The 18,727-nt window shown below is 34.5% G+C and overlaps 1 protein-coding gene across 2 annotated transcripts in view; it reads right to left on the reverse strand.

The window, feature by feature from the left end:
- RYR3 (ryanodine receptor 3) overlaps nucleotides 1-18,727 on the reverse strand; it is a 208,420-nt gene that overhangs the window by 61,137 nt on the left and 128,556 nt on the right. For both annotated transcript variants that reach the window (XM_030452246.1, XM_030452245.1), the window contains exons 44-57: nucleotides 17,239-17,419; nucleotides 16,670-16,781; nucleotides 16,080-16,200; nucleotides 14,615-14,784; nucleotides 13,599-13,819; nucleotides 12,238-12,328; nucleotides 10,820-10,960; nucleotides 8,549-8,712; nucleotides 7,530-7,608; nucleotides 6,268-6,357; nucleotides 4,183-4,332; nucleotides 2,517-2,579; nucleotides 2,007-2,082; nucleotides 1,715-1,838 (exon numbers count right to left, since the gene is read on the reverse strand). In XM_030452246.1, the coding sequence (XP_030308106.1) occupies nucleotides 1,715-1,838; nucleotides 2,007-2,082; nucleotides 2,517-2,579; nucleotides 4,183-4,332; nucleotides 6,268-6,357; nucleotides 7,530-7,608; nucleotides 8,549-8,712; nucleotides 10,820-10,960; nucleotides 12,238-12,328; nucleotides 13,599-13,819; nucleotides 14,615-14,784; nucleotides 16,080-16,200; nucleotides 16,670-16,781; nucleotides 17,239-17,419 (1,783 nt within the window). The remainder of the gene's footprint in view (nucleotides 1-1,714; nucleotides 1,839-2,006; nucleotides 2,083-2,516; nucleotides 2,580-4,182; nucleotides 4,333-6,267; nucleotides 6,358-7,529; nucleotides 7,609-8,548; nucleotides 8,713-10,819; nucleotides 10,961-12,237; nucleotides 12,329-13,598; nucleotides 13,820-14,614; nucleotides 14,785-16,079; nucleotides 16,201-16,669; nucleotides 16,782-17,238; nucleotides 17,420-18,727) is intronic.

Below are 18,727 nucleotides of genomic sequence, written 5' to 3' on the forward strand. Positions count from 1 at the left end.
GATTAGATTAACAGCTGAAACATGTATATGAGGTGGATCCAAGCAAAAAAGAAGGTTAATGCAGCAGAAATGTTAACAAAAAAATCTAATCTTAAGAATATGTTCTTAACAATGTCAGAGCATGTGTAAGAGGAGAGGAATGGTTAAAGTCTGAGAGGAAAGAACCAGGGAACCAAGCAGTATGTTCCAAACCCATCTTAGACATAAGCATAAAACTACTTTAACCTCCCATCTTACAGTTTCATTTAGAAAAAAATAATATAAAAATTTTATCTGAAGAGTCCTAGCTTATATATTTTATGACCTCCTATTAATTGATATATCAAGTGCCATTAAATTATTTGGATTATATTAACAGCTATTCACAGTTAAAAGGTATCTCCTGCTGCCTCACTTTCACAGACAATAATGCGACTGCATTTTTCTGCATTTTCAGTGAGATCACTGTAACTGTTCTCTTTCTGTGTCAATAGTAAGCCATGGTTGCTAAGAGATTAAATTTCCTTTCCTAAATATTGAAAGACATGGGTAGTTCTGTTAAATAACAAAGGCAACCTCAAAAGAACATGTAGAGGTTTACAGATGCTTAACAAAATACGATGTAATTTCTAATATATGCTCAAGTAAGGCACGATAGTTTCATCTGAATGCCATAAACATGCAAAAGTGCTTCGAAACTGTTCTCAAGAAAGAGAGAAGTAAAAAACAAAACAGAGGCAGATGGTATATGTAAGTACACACACTGTGTCACCTATATGTTTCCAATTATAAAGAATTTCATGGTTTAATGATTAGTCCAATGTTCTTAAAAATGACATTCTGGAATATGATAATTGCATTCAGTACTTAAAAGATTTTATGTATACTTAAAATATGCATATATTCATCTGAAGAAAACATTGATATGAGGGTAATCTTGATTCACTCTGACACAATTACTGCCAACTCTCTGTCCATATTGTAGAGTTTAAACAGGCTTTTTCAAGTTGACTTGTTCCATTAGTTAGCACTGAAAACACTGTCTTCCTAACCCAAATGGATGCTGCTGCAAAGAGATATTAAAACTAATATCTGAGTTATTCCTTTGGTGTTGCAAAGAAACTATATTTGCATTCACTTGAAGGAACTAGATCTGATGTTCTTATTCAGTGGCTCTAACGTGAATATTTAAAAATATTTAGCAGCATACAAACATTTTGGTTTCAGAATGAGAGCCTACACATGTGGCAGGAGGGAATGTTTCTCTGTAGTAACACAGAAATGTATATTTAGAGCTGTCTTCTAAAATCTTAAGAAATGTTATTAACTGTTGGAGCTAAGTTACTTTTTGTAGATCCTAATCATCATTTGACTAACTTTCTGTGTATGCTTTCATTAGAGACACAGACTTGAAAAGCAGAAAAAAATGAAAACAAGCAAGACCTGACACTATGCACATACAAAAAAACTTCCTCATCAGTAAAGTCTAATTTACAAAAATGCTGAATACCAGCAAAACTGTAGTTTCTTATGTGCTCAGGTGTTTGTAAGAAAAAAAACTTATCTACATGATTTCAGAAGAGCATCTCTGTGACCGTAAAAAGGACCCTGATTTACAGAAGAAATGCCAAATATGTTATGCTAATAATTAACAGAATGCAGTGAGATAGGGATGATCATAATAGTTTGTGCACTGATTGTAAGCAAGTATCTAAAAAAACAAAGTACAACTTACCTAGATATAATAATACCATTGACTTGAAGAAATTTAAACAGCTCTTGTGCCTTGTCCCGGTCCCGTAATTTTTCCTTGGCTGTCAGTGTGTCATAAGGTACCAATAATGGATGACTACCTCCACCTTTAGTAAGTTGAAAAAAACTGTAAGTTTTTGTACTCTGAGGTTTATTTTGCTTCAAGTGCAAAAAAGAACTGTTCGGTTTTGATTGCCTTACACTCTCTTCCCCCTGATCATTTCTTCTTCCTCATTTTCCTTGTCTTTTTTGTCATTTATGAGATCCTGACTTACCTTTGCTTTCCAATTCCATTTTCTTCTTTTTAGCCCATATATTATGGTAGTTTTCTGCCATTACTTCAACCATTCCCTACATTACCATCAGAAAAAAAAAAAAAGATGGAACATTAAAAAGTAACAACTAAAAAATCCATAATTCTAAATAGTTTTACAGTCTTGAGTAAATTCTACACTTTTGTGGCAGAGAAACATAACAGTGAAGTGCCATTTTCACATCTCGCTGTTATTTGAAGTCAGTACAGGCACAGGACACACAGATATCACATCCTGTTTACAGCCCCTTTCATAGCTTCATAACTATTTCTAAGACCTCAGGGAGCACCAGTGGGATAAACAGTAGAAATCTCTTCTTTAAATCTGTGAATAGTACACCAGGCACTTTTATACAACAGGTATCACATCCATAGTCACTCTCATAAAACATGAAAAAATTCAACTCATTAATAATAATTAAAAAGAAATTTATTCTTTCCAGCATAACATATGCAAAAGACAAATACAAACCTGAAGCTCCCTAGAAAGCACCACATTAGAGAGATCAAGTGGTGCTGGACTATATCCATTTCCCTGCAGGAAAAAAAGAGAATTTTTTTCAGATGGATGAATCAAATACTCAGTTACACCATCTCTATTGTTGACCTGACTGAAGTTACACCATTCATATATTTAAACTTTATTGTAGAAACTGTCTTCACCCTTTGTTTTGCAATGAGCTGACGACAGACAGGATGATTAACAGAATACATCTTAGGTGGAATAAAGGAGGTTGCCACAGATAGTTACATCTCTCTATTTGCAACAGATGGCAATCTGATAAGAACTGTGCTTTTCAGTCTAAGAGAGGAGACCAGCTATGAGGCATACAAGATGTGCCTTCAAAACATGATAGAATGGGGTGGCAACAGCCTGAATGAATCATATACAAAAGACAATATATCACAACAAAAAACTGAAATAGGTTACTGTCTCGTGGAATTTACAGATGAAAAAAATGAGAAGTGTGATATATTTATGAAGTCTTTACATGTTTAAAGAGTGAAAGCTCAAGTGTAACAAACCTAATAGGCACATATTAAATATGAACAATCACATATATATCAGTGATTTCAATCATAGAATTTTCAGGGTTGGAAGGGAGATTTAAGATCATCTAGTTCCAACTCCCATGCCATGGGCAGGGACACCTCCCACTAGATGAGGTTGCTATATCTTATACTTAAGTTAAACATCTGCTGAAATCCTCTACTTAAATATGTTTTCACCTTGGGCAGGAAGGCCCAGCTGCAGAACAGGATCAACTGGCTGTAAGGACAGGTATGAGAGAGACAGAAGGCCTCCCTGTAAGGGAGTGAAACAGTATGGTCCTGTAACAGAGTGCTCAGGGGCCACTTTTGTTAAGCAAAACTGAGGTGCCTGAAGCTGATGCTCACAGAATCACAGCTGCTCCAAGTGCAATAAGAAACCAGCTCCATGACACCTATCCATAATCTTTGCAGAACTGCTTATGGTGGTAGGACTGTGCCCTATGCATTGCTCATTAAATATCACAATATTTAAGGGTAAATATGTCTTTAATTCACCTCAAGGGGTATAAGAAAAATTTCCCAACACCTATCATAGCTGTAAACAGCTTTCCCCACTCTGAAACACTGATATATTGAACAGCAGTCTTAAGAGGCTATTACAAAAACTATAAATGAAAAAAAGGGTGCCATATTAAAATGCTAGGTACTATTGAATTATCTGCAGATAGATTTAACAAGAAATATTAAATGCAAAATCTTCTTTGTCATTCATCATTATAGGCTCTTCTGTTTCACCAAAGAAAGAAAATTAATAGATTTACTTATTATAAGCTAAAAAGCCTTAAACACTCGCCATGTATCCGTTGAATTACTATATGAAAACTCACTTCAGATCTTCTGAGAAAATAAATAGATTTGGTCTATGAGAGCCTTACTGTCTTAAAAGCTGTTGTCTTTTTGCCATCTCTTCCTTAGTGTTACTGCTCAGTTTTTATTATATTACCATGAATTCCAATCACAGAATTCTAACATTTAAAGTTTATTTTCCTTTAAAAGAAAATAAAATTAGCATAATCTTGTATAATTTCTTAGTGAATTAACAAACAAGCCTTTTTGGTTTCCAAATTTAATCGATTCCACCTTACTTGGCCAGACAGGGATATGTTGCGGAGCTTTTCATTTTCCCGCTGATGCACCATTGCTTCTCCTCCTTCCTTAGTCCTCTCCAGGCTCCATCCCATGGCCAGCATGGTTTTCAGTGATTCTCTGGCAGGCCAACGATAGATTTCTTTTTCCTTTAAAGAAAATAAGGTAAAAATTCTCTCCATTTAGCAAGTAGCAAAAGCTCAGTAAGAGGTTCTGTCTAACCTTATAAATTCTCCTATGCCATAACAACAAACAAAACCTGCATATTGTATCTGAAGACACAATAAAGTTCTTTTACATGAAAAAGCTTTAAAATACTTATTCTTTGCTTTTATTCTGAGAGGAATTTATTGCTGGGGTATGTGTTACAAAGTAACAGCACTCAAGTGAGCTCTGGCACAACAATGTAGTTTGCATCTGAAAATTTATTCATTGATTCCTCCAGCCCAAAATAATGAAAAACTGATGGAACTACAAGTGCTGTGAAATTAGTTAGGTGAGTTTGTACATTTGAATGCATCAGTATGAGGCCTTTTTTTTAAGTCTTCCTACATTTACATTGACAGATACAAAAAACTACTGGTCTATAGACCTCTCTATATACTCACAGCCATCAACAAAAAAAAATAGGGAACAACCTGTATTTCAACACTTCTTTGAATAGTAAAAGTGCTATAAAAACCTGCATATTTGTAAAAAAGAAAATAGGGTGTATGTCATATTAAGACTTCTCAAATCCACCTAATAAAAGTATTTCAGCTGTTGCCATGAACAAGAATGTTTATGACAGCTACATAACATGACAGCTTTTATGGAAAAAAAATGAATTATAGATTTAAAAATTTTTATCTGAGATAATTCAGAATATTTCTCCTTGAACTGCTTTAATAACAACTCAACCAACAATTCTCCAGCTCCTTTCCTAAGATTTCAAAGCAATTTACAAACCTTGTGAAAATAAATCTTTTGAAACCATACTAATTATTTTCATGTCTATTTTCTGAACATGAAAAGCAAGGTAACGAAGTGTCTTAGTTTGAGCCAGGGTAGAACCATTTTTCTTTCTGGTAGTTTTACTGTTAGGTTAAATCTCTTTTAATAGTTGCACTCTGCTGGGGATCTGAGGGATCACAAGGGTCAAACTCTCTTTATCTATGACTGATGTCCTGAGAGGACTTAATCCATTTGTCTGCCTTTGATCCTAGTCCACATGTTCCTGAATCCATGCACTCCTGCTTCAATCTCTCTTCTGCTGCTGACTCCAGGAACTTTACCAGGGCTGCCCTGCAGCCTTGGTGGCGATGTGAGCATTATTGAGGAGAGTAAAATATTGGGTTAATACATCTGCAAGATACTTGTGTGTGCATTTATTTATTTATTTATTTATTTATTTATGTGTAGTTTAGTTTCCAACCCAGAAGTCTCTGTCCCCTATCCCCTCTCCTTTGCCCTTCTAGGAAGGGAAAGAGGTTAATAGAGAGCATCTGTCAGTTGTTGCAGCATCTGTTGCCAGCCCAGCATTAAACCATGGAGAAGAGGGACAATAGTATTTGACTTATTTTAACCACCTACTGGATCATTGCAGAAAAATGCAAGAGAATTCAAGTTCAGTTCACTGTTCTGACAACTAGAAGACATTTATGCCTCATCAAGAAATCTAAATAAAAAATGCATTCAAAATAGTTTAAATGTTTATCCCTATTTTCAACTGAAGCATCTCTAATGCTTTATTTAAATTTTTCCTACAGTCTTTCTTGGAGACAAAATTGCCTTCAGATATGTTAAATTACACTTTATCTAAAATCCAGGAATTGCTGCCAGTCATTCCTCATCCATGAAGGTCTGAAACCCTGTGCTATCAGTACTATGAATATAAATTGGCCTATAAAGACTGCCTAACAAAGCAAATTATACAAGACTGTAAGATTAAATGAAAACCAGTTTAGCATGCAGACCTTGCTAGAATTCTTACAGTTAAGAGTAGTTTGTTTCTCTTCCTTTTGTAGGATATATTTGAAATGAATTTTTAAATCTACACAGACCAATCTACTTTGCATTAATGCTGCTGAAATTTCCTCTCTTACCTTTTCATTTAAAGTTTTGAAAGGTCTTATTAATGGGTGAGTCTTTGTATTTTCATCCAGTGACACTCCATATTTCCATCCACTATTAGTCTGAAAAAATATATATATTGAAATAAGAACAACACAGAATGGCAAACTGGCCAGTTTAGTTTGTCATAGTGGATTTTTTATCTACTCCAATAGATACACAGTGCCAAAGAAATTTCTCTTAAAAGAGCATGCATCCATCTGTAGTTCCACTAAAATACAACGTGGCCCAGCCATACGAGATGCCATCTATGAATAGTAGGCTCATGCACCCAGTTCTGAGCCTAAAATACACTGGCCCCTTTCAGACTCCTGCATTATTAGAAGGTTAAGCTAAAAAGTGGTTAGGGTAAAAAAAGCATCTCTTCTCTGGGAGGCAACACAGGGAAAAAATGCAATGTTACTAGGTCAAGCACTAAAAAAAAGCAACTTTAAGGAATCCTTTACCCTAAAAAGTGGTAACTGAAATTTAGTTTTTGCACATCTCTTATTTTATTTTGCATACCTGGCTCTACACAGCATCAGATTGTTATTTTGGTATAACTGTTGCATTAAATCGCTATTAATTTATTAAGAATTATTCCAACATAGTCATAAGAAACTTCAACAACTCCATCAAGCTTCATTTTTCTCAAATTTAACTATAATCCTATTTAAGAATATTAAAATTTACTTGTAAAATATATCACTAAAAAGACCTTTATTAAATATTTCACTGTAATTTCAAAAGGATCAAAAATCTCTTTAGAATACATCGTCTTCTCTTATAGCTTTTCTGAAGTACTGAAACAGAATCAGTACAGTGACAAAGCACTTGAAAAATAGTAGAGGAAATCAATGCATTTAGCTTTTTAAAGCTAAAAAGAAAGAAAAGCTATAACTATATTTTCTGAAATAAAAAGACACTATCCTAGATCACAGAGCTGCTGAAATAAAATTCTCTCTCTGACTGTCAGTCAAAAACACATAAATACCAGGCAGAATGAAGCTAAATTCTATAAAATTCTACTGTTTAAAAGACAAACAAAACCAAACTCAACTAACTAACAAACCAAAATAACCCAAAAACTGAGAAAACGAAGTACTTTTTGTACTTTTTCTTTTGCCTGAAATCTTTGTCCTAAGAAAATTCTGGCTACTTTGAAAAAAGTGATACATTAGAATACACAAATTTTCTTCCACTAGTTCTTTACTAGTCATTTTCTAAAAGTTGCCAGTCTTAAAATAACTCCTACCTTATCAAAGGCCCATTTATCATGGGAATGCTCAGCATACTTGGTGACAATATACTCCAACTTTTCAGGAAGTACAAGGCTGTTAATGAAGGGAAATATGGTCATTCAGTCATAAAGTACTACAGTCTGATTTCTGAAAAAGGTTCATTATAATATAGCATTAATCCAATTGCTTCACTTCCAGATGAAGACATCTGTCTTTGCAATTCCATTTACTTCAGAAGAAATGCCAACCAAAGTAGAGCTATAATGGCACTTACAGAGAGTCTTCAAATACGTAACAATTGCACTTATTAGTAACTGAAATTACCAGAAAACAAACAAACAAAAACCCTCCACATAATCTACAAGCATTTTCCTTGGTAATTCCTAATGTAGGATAATATTAGTAAGGGTATTTCAAATTGCATAATGACTGGAGAGGTAAGACTTTAACAGCAAGTTAAATATAAAAGCATTGAAAATCTGTATTTTAAAAGCCCAAGATTACTAAGAATGCCATTTTTTTAAAATCATCACACAATCTGCTTATTTTGCTTCATCAGCTTGCTACAGACCAAATCTCAAAACTAAATGAATATTTTTTAAAAATTGGGTAATAGGCCACTTAAATCACTTACCAGATTTTAATAATCTTACATTATTTGTCATAAGCACACTCTAAAAAAGTGACAGCATCTAATATATTAAAGGTATACATATCCCAAACATTTGAACTATTCAGTAACAGGTACATAATTAGCATAGAATTTCATATCATACTCTGCAGGTATCATATGGAAATATTTAAGATCTGTACAGTGCTGAGAACAATATGTTTTATGTCTGGTAAACAGGATATGTTACAGTGAAGTATTCGGCAGAAGAAAGCAAAAACCCCTACACTGCCTCTGAAAGGTACTAATGCCATTAAAATTCAAGCACTAGATGGTTCCTCCTACAGAGGAGAAAAATATGTTGCTAAGAAATAGCATAAAAATATTTAAGGGAAGGAAATCACTGTGATTTATACGACTCACTTTGTTGTGCTGACAGGTTTAGGATCAAAATTTCCTTCTGGATCCAGCGAAGTCTGCTTTTCCAAAGTTGACTTAATTCGCATATCTAAATAATCAGGGGGCAAGGCACCTGCTATAGCACTTAGACAAGGTAAAGCCATTCGAAAGAGCTCTGGATCATACTTCTGCAGGAGAGATAGGAACTGGTTGGAAAATCCAATAGAAAAACATGCAAAATGTTAGTGAAACCAAGCAGCCAAATGTGCAATATTAGAAGATGCAAGCAATCAGGAAAGCACATTTAAAAATTAGGCATAAAGCAAAATTATTGCTGCATGCTCTCTCTTTTTCTTGGTATCAACTTCATACATTTTTAAGACTACTCTAGAAATATGCTAACACTTGTAGAAGTATATACAATACAATTGTGTCTCCCAAGCTTTCTTTGGGACATTAAAGCTTTTCCTACATAGGAAGGGGACAAGTGCTGTTTGCCTAGTTAGAGAAGTACAATCATCTATAAAATACTGTCTTGGTTCTAAATTGGCATATTCTTATCTTCAGAAGCAATTGGCATTTTTGCCACCTTTCCCTTAATCTATTTCAGTCTGAATCATGCTGATTAAATGAAATTGTGATTTACAATTGTTTTACAATTGGTTTTTTGTCAATCGTATCACACCAATTTATATAAAACATTCTAGGGGAAGCAGCAGCAGATGGCTGCAGGCCAAAGCTCTCCTTCCAGCTTTCAATAAACATTTGCAAATGTTTATGAAAAAAAAATAAATCACTTCTCTTTTGTATTCCCCATCTGTAAGATGGGCATAACAATATAGCTTTAAAAGGTTTTAAGGTCTACTGATGAAAATTACAGTGCAAGAGTTTGATGCTATTATCATTATATATTAAAAGTTTACTCAGAGAGCATGGGTTTCTTTTTGATTTTACAATACAGGCATCAATCAAGCATTTATATGAAAAAAAAATTTACAATGAAAAATGCTTCTCTTGCTTCATTGTTAGAAATGGAAAGACTATATGCTGCTAGAAAGCTGAATGACCACTTTGTGTCAAGAGAATGCTCAAGAACAATCTCAAGGTCCACCAAAAATAGGTGCTGATAAAATTACATATTGATATCACAACAAACAGAATGCCTACAATTTTGAGGCTTTAGCTTTCTCTAATTTTGTTGCAACATTCTTTAGTGTGAATGACTCAAACAAAAGAAGTGAGATAAGGGGTTATATTGCTTCCAATAAACAACTGGAAGGCATGAACATACCAAATCTCCAAATATCTCCATACAAAACAGAACAATGGAGATTCCTGTAGCTCAGCAGATTTATACAACTCTCCTTTCATTGCACTAACAACCATTTACAGGAAAATGAAAATGCTATTAGAGAAGGCCATCAGCATTGGCAGAAAAACATCACATTCATTTATCAGAAAAAACTAAGATGCATTAAATGAAAATACTTAATTGTTAGGCCCTTCTGGCACTTTGCATTTGTAACTGCAGAAAATGTCAATAAAACTAAATTTTAAAAAGCTTTAAAAATATTCTAGAATAATGCAGTGACCGTGTTAATTTCCAAATTACTCAGAGTGCCTGGAGGAGCAATCATCTAGCCCATTTGATTAGAACTCAATCATAAATTCAGTAAAATGCAATGAAAACAATTGTTGTTCTCCCATAATACAATTAAGTACAATAAGGCATTTCTCCTATGAGAAATGTAACTTTTGCTTACTCAGAGAAAAAAAAAGCTAGTGAGAAAACCCCAAGACCACACTCAGGAACAGGAAAATGGAAAAATGTTGATCGCTAAGAATGTTGCGTCATATTTCTTAAGCTGGACAATGGCCAGAAATCCAACAAAATACAAGCGTCAGCTTGAAAACAGGCAATATAAATTTACTGTGCCAACAATTTGAGAAGCATGTAAATACATTTCTTAAACTTAATTTACATCAGTAAGAAGTTTAGTAAAGCTCAGGATATGATGGGAGACAACAGTGACTTGTTATTGCAGCAAGCAATCTGCCTCATTCTTAGTGTAACATTATACAAGTATAGATAAAAAATATTCACATTTCATTAGTTTGGAAAGAATCTTTCAAGATTCACCATTCAATTTTTCATTTGAAAGTTACTTCATTATAAGTATTTATTGTCGTATCTCCCATATTAGGTGAAAAAAAATGTTAAAATTGCACTTGGCACATCAAATTATCAATGTTATGCCTTTATGGCCATACTGTAATGTGAATTACAGTCGTTACCTTATGAGACAAGGAATCAAATATTCCCCAGAAAAGCTTTTCTGTTAAATGTAATTCTTCTTCTGCTGCAATTCCATAGCTTCCCATTCCTGAAGGCAGACAATAATATTTCCAGCACTGCTCATAGTGATTTGTCAGAAGCTAGATTTTCAGGAAAATAGAAATGCACATAAAACATTGGTATTTCACAAAATAACATACTGCTTAGTGAGGTCTGAATTGCCAGTATCTGAATATTATTACATGAATATTATTATTTATTTCTCTCTTTTCACTTCTAGTTGCTCATAAAATTAGTCTTTATCCCATCTTTTTCTTCTGGGAGGGCAGTAGAGCCCATGCTATAAAAGTGTAAAGCCTGTACTATCCCAAACTGCTGCTGTGGGATTCTCACTGATGACAGTGAGTAGCAAAACCAGAAAATTGCAGCAATGTAGTCATCTGAGTACAGATTAGCTCATAATATAAAACTAGAGACAGTGAAATGGGTGTAAAACCAGGCATCTGTAACAGACCAGCTAAAGAGCTAATGTTTATGATTGTTGGTGCACTTTCCACATAATTGCAAATTTCTACAGATTTCTTCTTTAGAACAAGAAATTCCTGTGCCACAGGAAGTCCTAAAATTTATTTTACCATCAGAATATTTACATTTTAATTTTTCCTGCAATTTTATTTAGGAAGGCAAACTAATAATACTAAAAAAACCAAATCAATCACTCCCTCTTCAGCACACTTTTGGTCCAAACTTAATGATGCTCCAGAGTGCATCTGAGTCTGGAAACTCAGCTTCATAGTATGACAGAATTTCTATTCTGAAATTAAAAACCTGCACACCGAAGATCAGACCTAAGACCTGCAGACCCTTTTATCCCAACAGGAACAACTTATCCTGACAGAAAAATTTTAAGAAAGGTTACTTATCATCTCACAACTGTAATTCTCCATTTACGGACCAAGAAGATGGATAAGGCCTCAGTTAAAGATTGCTCAAAAATAAAAGGTGAATTCTGTTCTGTGTACCTTATTCTCTGTAGATTTCACTCAAAATTTATTCCTGGACTATACATCATACCAAGAGTTACTGCCGCTCATATAGCAGAGGAAGAAATACCAAGATAGTGCTAATATTCAATTTTATACTGTAAAATACTCTTTTGAGGAAGCAGTAAACCAATCTACAGTTCACTGAACAAAATCACATAATCAGCTCACTAGACTGTTTGCCTTAGGCAAGATTTCACAAAACCTTTAGTAATTTGTTCAGTTTGAAAGACTTAATAAAACAACATTATTTTCATTTCGTAAGTTATTTTGCAGTGCTTCACACAGCCCTGTTCTGTTTTTAAAAACGTGACGATGGATTATTGTGAAGTAAGTTTTATGCCAAATGCATATACAGAAACTAAAGTATTTACCTTAAGAGGCATTTTACAGTACTCATTGAGTAGGGGCACATCAAAAACCAGCCTTCTCAGCAGCTGTTGTAGCATGGATGGACGTAAGTGGCTGTAATTTAAAAAATAGGAGTTCTTAGAACAGTTCAAGCAGTCAAGAGAAAATGAAATAAAAATTTAAATCAGCTTGCATATTGGAACTCAAATCAATTATTTAAAGTATTTTGATAACCAGTGGTAGTTGCTTAAGGAATGTTACTTTGTCTCATTTACTTATAGCAGGATATAGCATGGAAAGATGTGCTGCTCCTGGACTCTCTTTAGTGAATAGACAACATCTATGAATGTGGCAAGTGACAGCAGAGGGAAGGGTACTGGGGTTTTTTTGCAGAATACACAGAGGGGACAATTAAACGAAACAAAACAAACAAACAAACAAAAAAAGTAACCCTCACAGAACAGTTTCCAGTATGAGACTAAAAAGCAACAAAAGTCTCCTCATCTTAACTGATCCGGGATACACATTATGATTATTTTTATAAGAAAAAAATTACAGCTGGAAGAGGGAATATATTACCCAGAATTTCTTTTCTAGCTATTTAATTTAAATTATAAACAGGCTAAAAATCAAAAAGAAAATGCTCCTTTACTATCTCCCTCCCAAGTCATCACTTTTTCAAGCTGAAGATTTCTGGTCTACTATGCTGTTCTAAAGGAACAAAATTATTTCTTACAGTTATCCCTCTTGTTAGGCTTTTCCAAATCTTTTCCATTTCCACTATATTCTCTTTTTGGCAGGGGACTGTCAGTACTGTGCACAAACTGAAAATGCACACTGCAAATAATTTCACAGACCACTGCACAGACAAGTGGCTCTACAGCCTGTGACAAAAGTCAAGAATTTTGATTTATTTGGTAAATGTACATTTCAATTCTTGATATAACTTCCATGCTTAGTTCAGTTTTAGCATCAGTTACAATACTTGGAAAGTCATTCTTTTTTATTTAAAAGTACAGCTAATGTTCTTCCAACCACAACCAGAAATACAAACGCATTGATCCCTTAAATCCCCAACACACTGTCAGAGACTTGTCAGGACAATTTTGGTAATGATTGGGGTTTTTGCTTTTCACAAATAATCAGAAATTACCTTGAATCACCTTAAAGCTCATATCAACATGACAGCTTGTCTAATACATAACAGAAAAATCAAATCTATTTTCTCTGAGGGAAAAAAAATCCTATTATACTCTCTGGTTGTTTATTTCATGCAAAAATCAAATAATCTGAGTTCTACATTATGCACAGAGAAATAAATTCTTAAAATACTGTAAAAGATACTATAAAAAGAAAACAGTTTTTTCATAGGTATCATACATACTGGCAAATGGCAAGCAGGCATTCTTCAATAGTGTCTCTTTGTGCTTTTGTTAGGGAACGTCCCTTGGACAACCTGTACATTGTGTGAAGCATGGAGTCAACAAGAGAGGCATGGTGCTCTGTTCCAGCAAAGAGGGGAGCACATTTTTTGAGTAATGGAAATACAGCTGAGCAAATATATCTATTAAGTGCAAGAGCTGCCTCTGTGGTACTTAGAGAAACCTGTATGTAGTAAATGTAAAAGTAGTAAATGATTGTTAGTATCATATGGAATAAAGCTTCATAAACATAAAGTCTATAAAACATAACAATGAAATATTCTAAGTCCCCTTAGTGGCTGGATGCTAACTAGGTATTCCTAGGATAAACAAGCAGAAAAAAGCTATTTTGTTTTGAACTTCAGAAAATTCAAGCCATCTACCTATCTCCTATCCCTTGCTCAGCTGCCTTCTGAACCAACAGGAGTAAAAATATGCAGCATCCTTCTTTAAACAAATAGGAAAAATGCATTAAGGAGCACTTTTCATCTGACTTAATTTCTTCATATCTACTCAAATATAAATTTCCAGTGTAATTCTTGGAAGCACATGTGAAAGAGAAGTAATCCTTAGGCCTATTGCAATATGACCAATAGACTTAGTGTATAATTAATGCAAACCAGTATTACAAGTTTTTAAACTACAGTGTCTGTATTAAAAGTGTACATGACACATGAACAGCGGCTGCTTCATCAGGAGGTACTGAATGCAGATGACCAGACTTAAGCTTTGTAAATTAATAGCAACTGAATTATTACTGTTTGTGTTTATAGCAAGCCTATAGTACTTTAAAAATTAAACAAAAACCAAAAAAACAAAAAACAAAACCACTCAACCAACAAACAAAACAACCAAGCAACCAAATAAAAAACCCCAAAATTATCCCAACCGAGCTATTTTAACTTAAAATTGTTTTTCTTACACTTACAGAGCCACTATATCCAGCTACTGCACTTAAGCTCCATAATGAAATACTTACTGTATCCAAAGAAGCACAGGCTCTTAAATCTGGTAAAAATCCAACCTCCAGTAAGTGGAGGAGGAAGCTTTGGTCCTTAATACCATAGACACGGTCCAAGAAGAGTACCATGGGTGCTTTATGATCAGGACAGAAACTTGCAGACATGTCTGGCTCATTTACTGTGCCATCTACACAAATATATAATGTAATTTTTAATAGTATGTAACTCGTAAAACAAGAAGCACCAAAAAAATGAGGCACTGTAATTACATTTAATTTCTTAAATCACTGGTTCAATGAAATATATTCCTCAGGTTTCTTATATGCTGACAAAGAATACTAAATTATTGTTTCAAAACACTATTTTTAACAATTTGTTAATCTTTTACTGTTAAAAGTAAGCTTAAGATTCAATGGTATTCTAGTTATTTCATTCCTGTTATGAAGAATGTTTATATGGTATAATAGAAGATAAACATCACTGCAAATATTAAAAATAATAGTAACTGAATTCAAAAAAGCTAAGTATTTTAATTTTTGTCTCACATAACCTAAACTAGAAAGAAAGTAGAATCCAAGGAGGGGACAACAATAACAATGAAGTTAACTACGTATCAGATAAAGCATTGTGCAACATTTTTATCAGTCAAGGATAAACAGGACTCCATACTGAGTCATCAGTGAGACATCATAGTGACACTGAAGGTACACAGAATGGCAACTGAAATGGTTCAAACAATAGAGCAGTTATGATGAGAGACTAAGAAAAGCTAAGATTCTTCAATTTGGCAAAATATGAACTAAGAAAAGATATAACTGAGATTTAGAAAACCATTAAAGTATCATAATTTAGAAAATTATGTACCTTAGAGCTGACAAGGTGCATAAAGAACTGCTATTACCAAATCCTGAAATACTACAAATCAAAGGTGCTAATTAAAATTAATAGTGCAAGTGTAAAAAGGAAGATATGGTTAAGTGCTTCTTTATGTAGCAAACAGTGAAATTCTGCAACTTATTGCCACAGGATTTTGTGGATACAGACATTGATCCACAGGGGCCAGACATATTCCTGGAAGGATAGTCCAGAAATGTCTATTAATGGAGACAGGGAGGTGTAGTCTATTCTTTCTAAACAAATGACTGGATGGTGTGGAAGTGCAAAGGGACTGAGTCCAAGCTTAAACATTCCACCTAAAAAGATAACATCTCTAGAGCCACTGCTGGAGCCAATGGGATGGACAACTCAGTAAAGTAATGGAAGAAACTGTAAAGTAATTCTTACGTTCACACATTCTCTGCTTCACAGAAGTAATTGCATTCTACTGGAATAGATCTAATTGATAGATATATAATTAAAATCTTAAGAACAGTACTTTGCTTGTACTCAGCTCTAAAAAACTGCTGTGTTTTAAGTCTGAAGGCTTATGTGTCAAAAGTTTATAAAATTATGAACTGAGCTAGTTAAAATTATTGAAATTACCTTTGTTAACAGTTGACAGCTTCAGAGGTATACTTATAATCCCAACCAAATCTTCAGTTGGCACTAGAGATCGAAGGATTGACCTGATCCTAATAGCTTCCCCTTTTCCACTTTGAATAAGCTGTTAAAAAAAGTTTATCAATTAAGAAATATACTACTGAGAAATATAATAATTTTTTTAAAAGGTTGAAAAAAATGCACGGAATTTCAATTTATCCCAGCACTCTGATGCAGCTGCCAGTTTTCAGCTGATCCTAATTTTGAATCTGTCCTGATTTTGATTTAATTTCAATAATTTCACAATATTATAGATTCCCAATATCATAAAACCCCTCACACATAGATAAAATTCCTAAACCACTTAACTAAAGGGATGAAACAAAATTTTAGACTAATAAAGCAGCATAAGGAATGAAAAAAACATAATTATTTATAAAAAGTTTGCTGGGAACATATCTGTCTAGATACAGAGAGAAATGCAATAAGGTCCACCTTTTGAAGGGAAGAAGCCTTTGAAAATAGACCAGTTTAGTTAGAACACTGTTAACAAATCTTTCACATTCTCTGAGCAAGTGATGAAATGAACTTACATGCATTTCTGGTGCACAACGTCCAAGTAAATCTATGAGAGCTGAGTAAAAGGACATTATTGCATTGCCCATGTGCACAATTTCCTCCTCCTCTTCTTCCTCATCATCGCCACTAAAAGGTAAACAATATCAGTGAGATTTTGGTAATACAAGTTTATATCTCCTCTCCAGAACTAGATCCATGATCCAGAGACTGTTAATCAGATATAGTAATTTCCTGTGGCTCCAGCTTACAGGCCTTTTATCCCTAAAGTATGCATTTGAACAGTAACAAATGACTTCACACAAGCCCTCCATTTTCCTCATTCACTTTACCTTAACTCTGTAACATGGTTTTCATTTGCTTTGTCCTTAAGGCTCCTGCTCTTCTGTAACTCTTATTCCACATTTATCTAGTTCATGCTTTATGAATTCCACATGACAACCCTTTGTGAGTATGAATCTCTAATGCTCTATTTTTCTATAATGTCTTACAAAACAGGTCCTGCTTTTTATCCACATATTATAAGCACAGTTAAATCAACTATTAATTCATCATTTTTTCCAAACAACTGTTCACAGTTACTCACCCTTCTCTTTTATATGCCTGGGAGGGAAGGTCACGAGCAGGATTCTCGGAGATCCTGATAGCTTCCTGCATAGCTGCCAGCAAACCATTCCCTCCTTCTCCCCTAAGGTCTGGCCCAAAGCACTCTGGTCGCCGAATAAGGAGCTTGACAACAACACTTGCATTTTCCTCTACACTTTCACCTGAGGACCAAAAGAAAACACTATATATATTTTCTCCTGAAAGGTATCATTGAGTCAGAAGACAACTGCATTTTCCTCTGAATTTTAAAAAATATAAAATAAATCCTTATACTTTATTTTGGGGGGAATAAAAGAACATTTCAAGGTTTAAAAGTGACAGTGTAGACTTGCCTTGCAGAAGTTTACTACACTCAGTCTAGAAAGGTTCACTTAACTAGGTTAATTTGCTTTTTATGTCAGAGACTTCTCTGGTATGAGGGCTAATAGTCCCAAGAGGCAAGAAGTCTGCTGTTGGGGAGCGTGGGAAGGAAGTTTTGATTCCACTGAACTCCCCCATCTTCTCATCCTTTTCCTTCTCCTGAGGGAGAAAATGGAAGGATGATGTGATGACTCATGGACTAAAATAACGACTGTCAAGAGAAACAAGTTATACGTGCAATTAAAGCAAAAAGATTCCATGCTGCTTCCCAGGTAGATGTTTAGATAGTTCCCAGAAAGCAAGACCTCAGCACGTGTAATGGCTGTTTGGGAAGACAAATGCCATAATCATCAACATTGCTGTTGTCTTCCTCCTTTCCCTGAGCTTTTACTGCTGAGCACAAGATAATGGTATAGAAAACCCTTTGGTCAGCCTGGGTCAGCGTTCAGCTGCGTGCCCTGTCAATCTCTTGCCCTCCCTGAACCTACTCACTCTGGACAGGGAAAGACCACAACAGGAAAAACATGAGAAAGCCTTCAAGGCTGCACAAACACTGCTCGGCAACAGTCAGAACACTGGTATGTAACCAACATTGTTTTAGCACTAAATGAGCAACACACCACTATAGGAATTGCTATGAAGAAAGTTAACTCTATCCCAGCCAGATCTAGTATGTGGTGCAAGAGCTACTTGATTTTTAATGGGCCAACTGAAACAAGTAATGTTTCTTTTCATTATGTCCTTAGTACTTCATCAGTGGAAAACTCATTAAAACAATTTAATCTTCTCAGTATTACAAAAGAATAACAAAATGTATTTTAGGTTAAACATATTGGTGTAAAAACTGTTGTTCCTTTCTAGAGCATTTTTAAATATTTGCTGAATCTTCTGGTTTCTATTTAAAGCCTGAAATTGAATACTTCATATTTTCTATATTCAAAAAGCACATTAAAGTCAGTTTTATAGAATCATAGAACATTAGGTTGGAAGGGACCTGAAGGATCATCAGGTCCAACACTTCTAATATTATTTGAGATATCTCAGCACCCTGTCAAGCTGAGACTTAAACCTTCCCAAGGTGAGGGAATCCACCATTTCCCCTGAGACCA

Source organism: Calypte anna, chromosome 5A (assembly GCF_003957555.1).
Source record: "Calypte anna isolate BGI_N300 chromosome 5A, bCalAnn1_v1.p, whole genome shotgun sequence".
NCBI classification, from domain to species: Eukaryota; Metazoa; Chordata; class Aves; order Apodiformes; family Trochilidae; genus Calypte; species Calypte anna.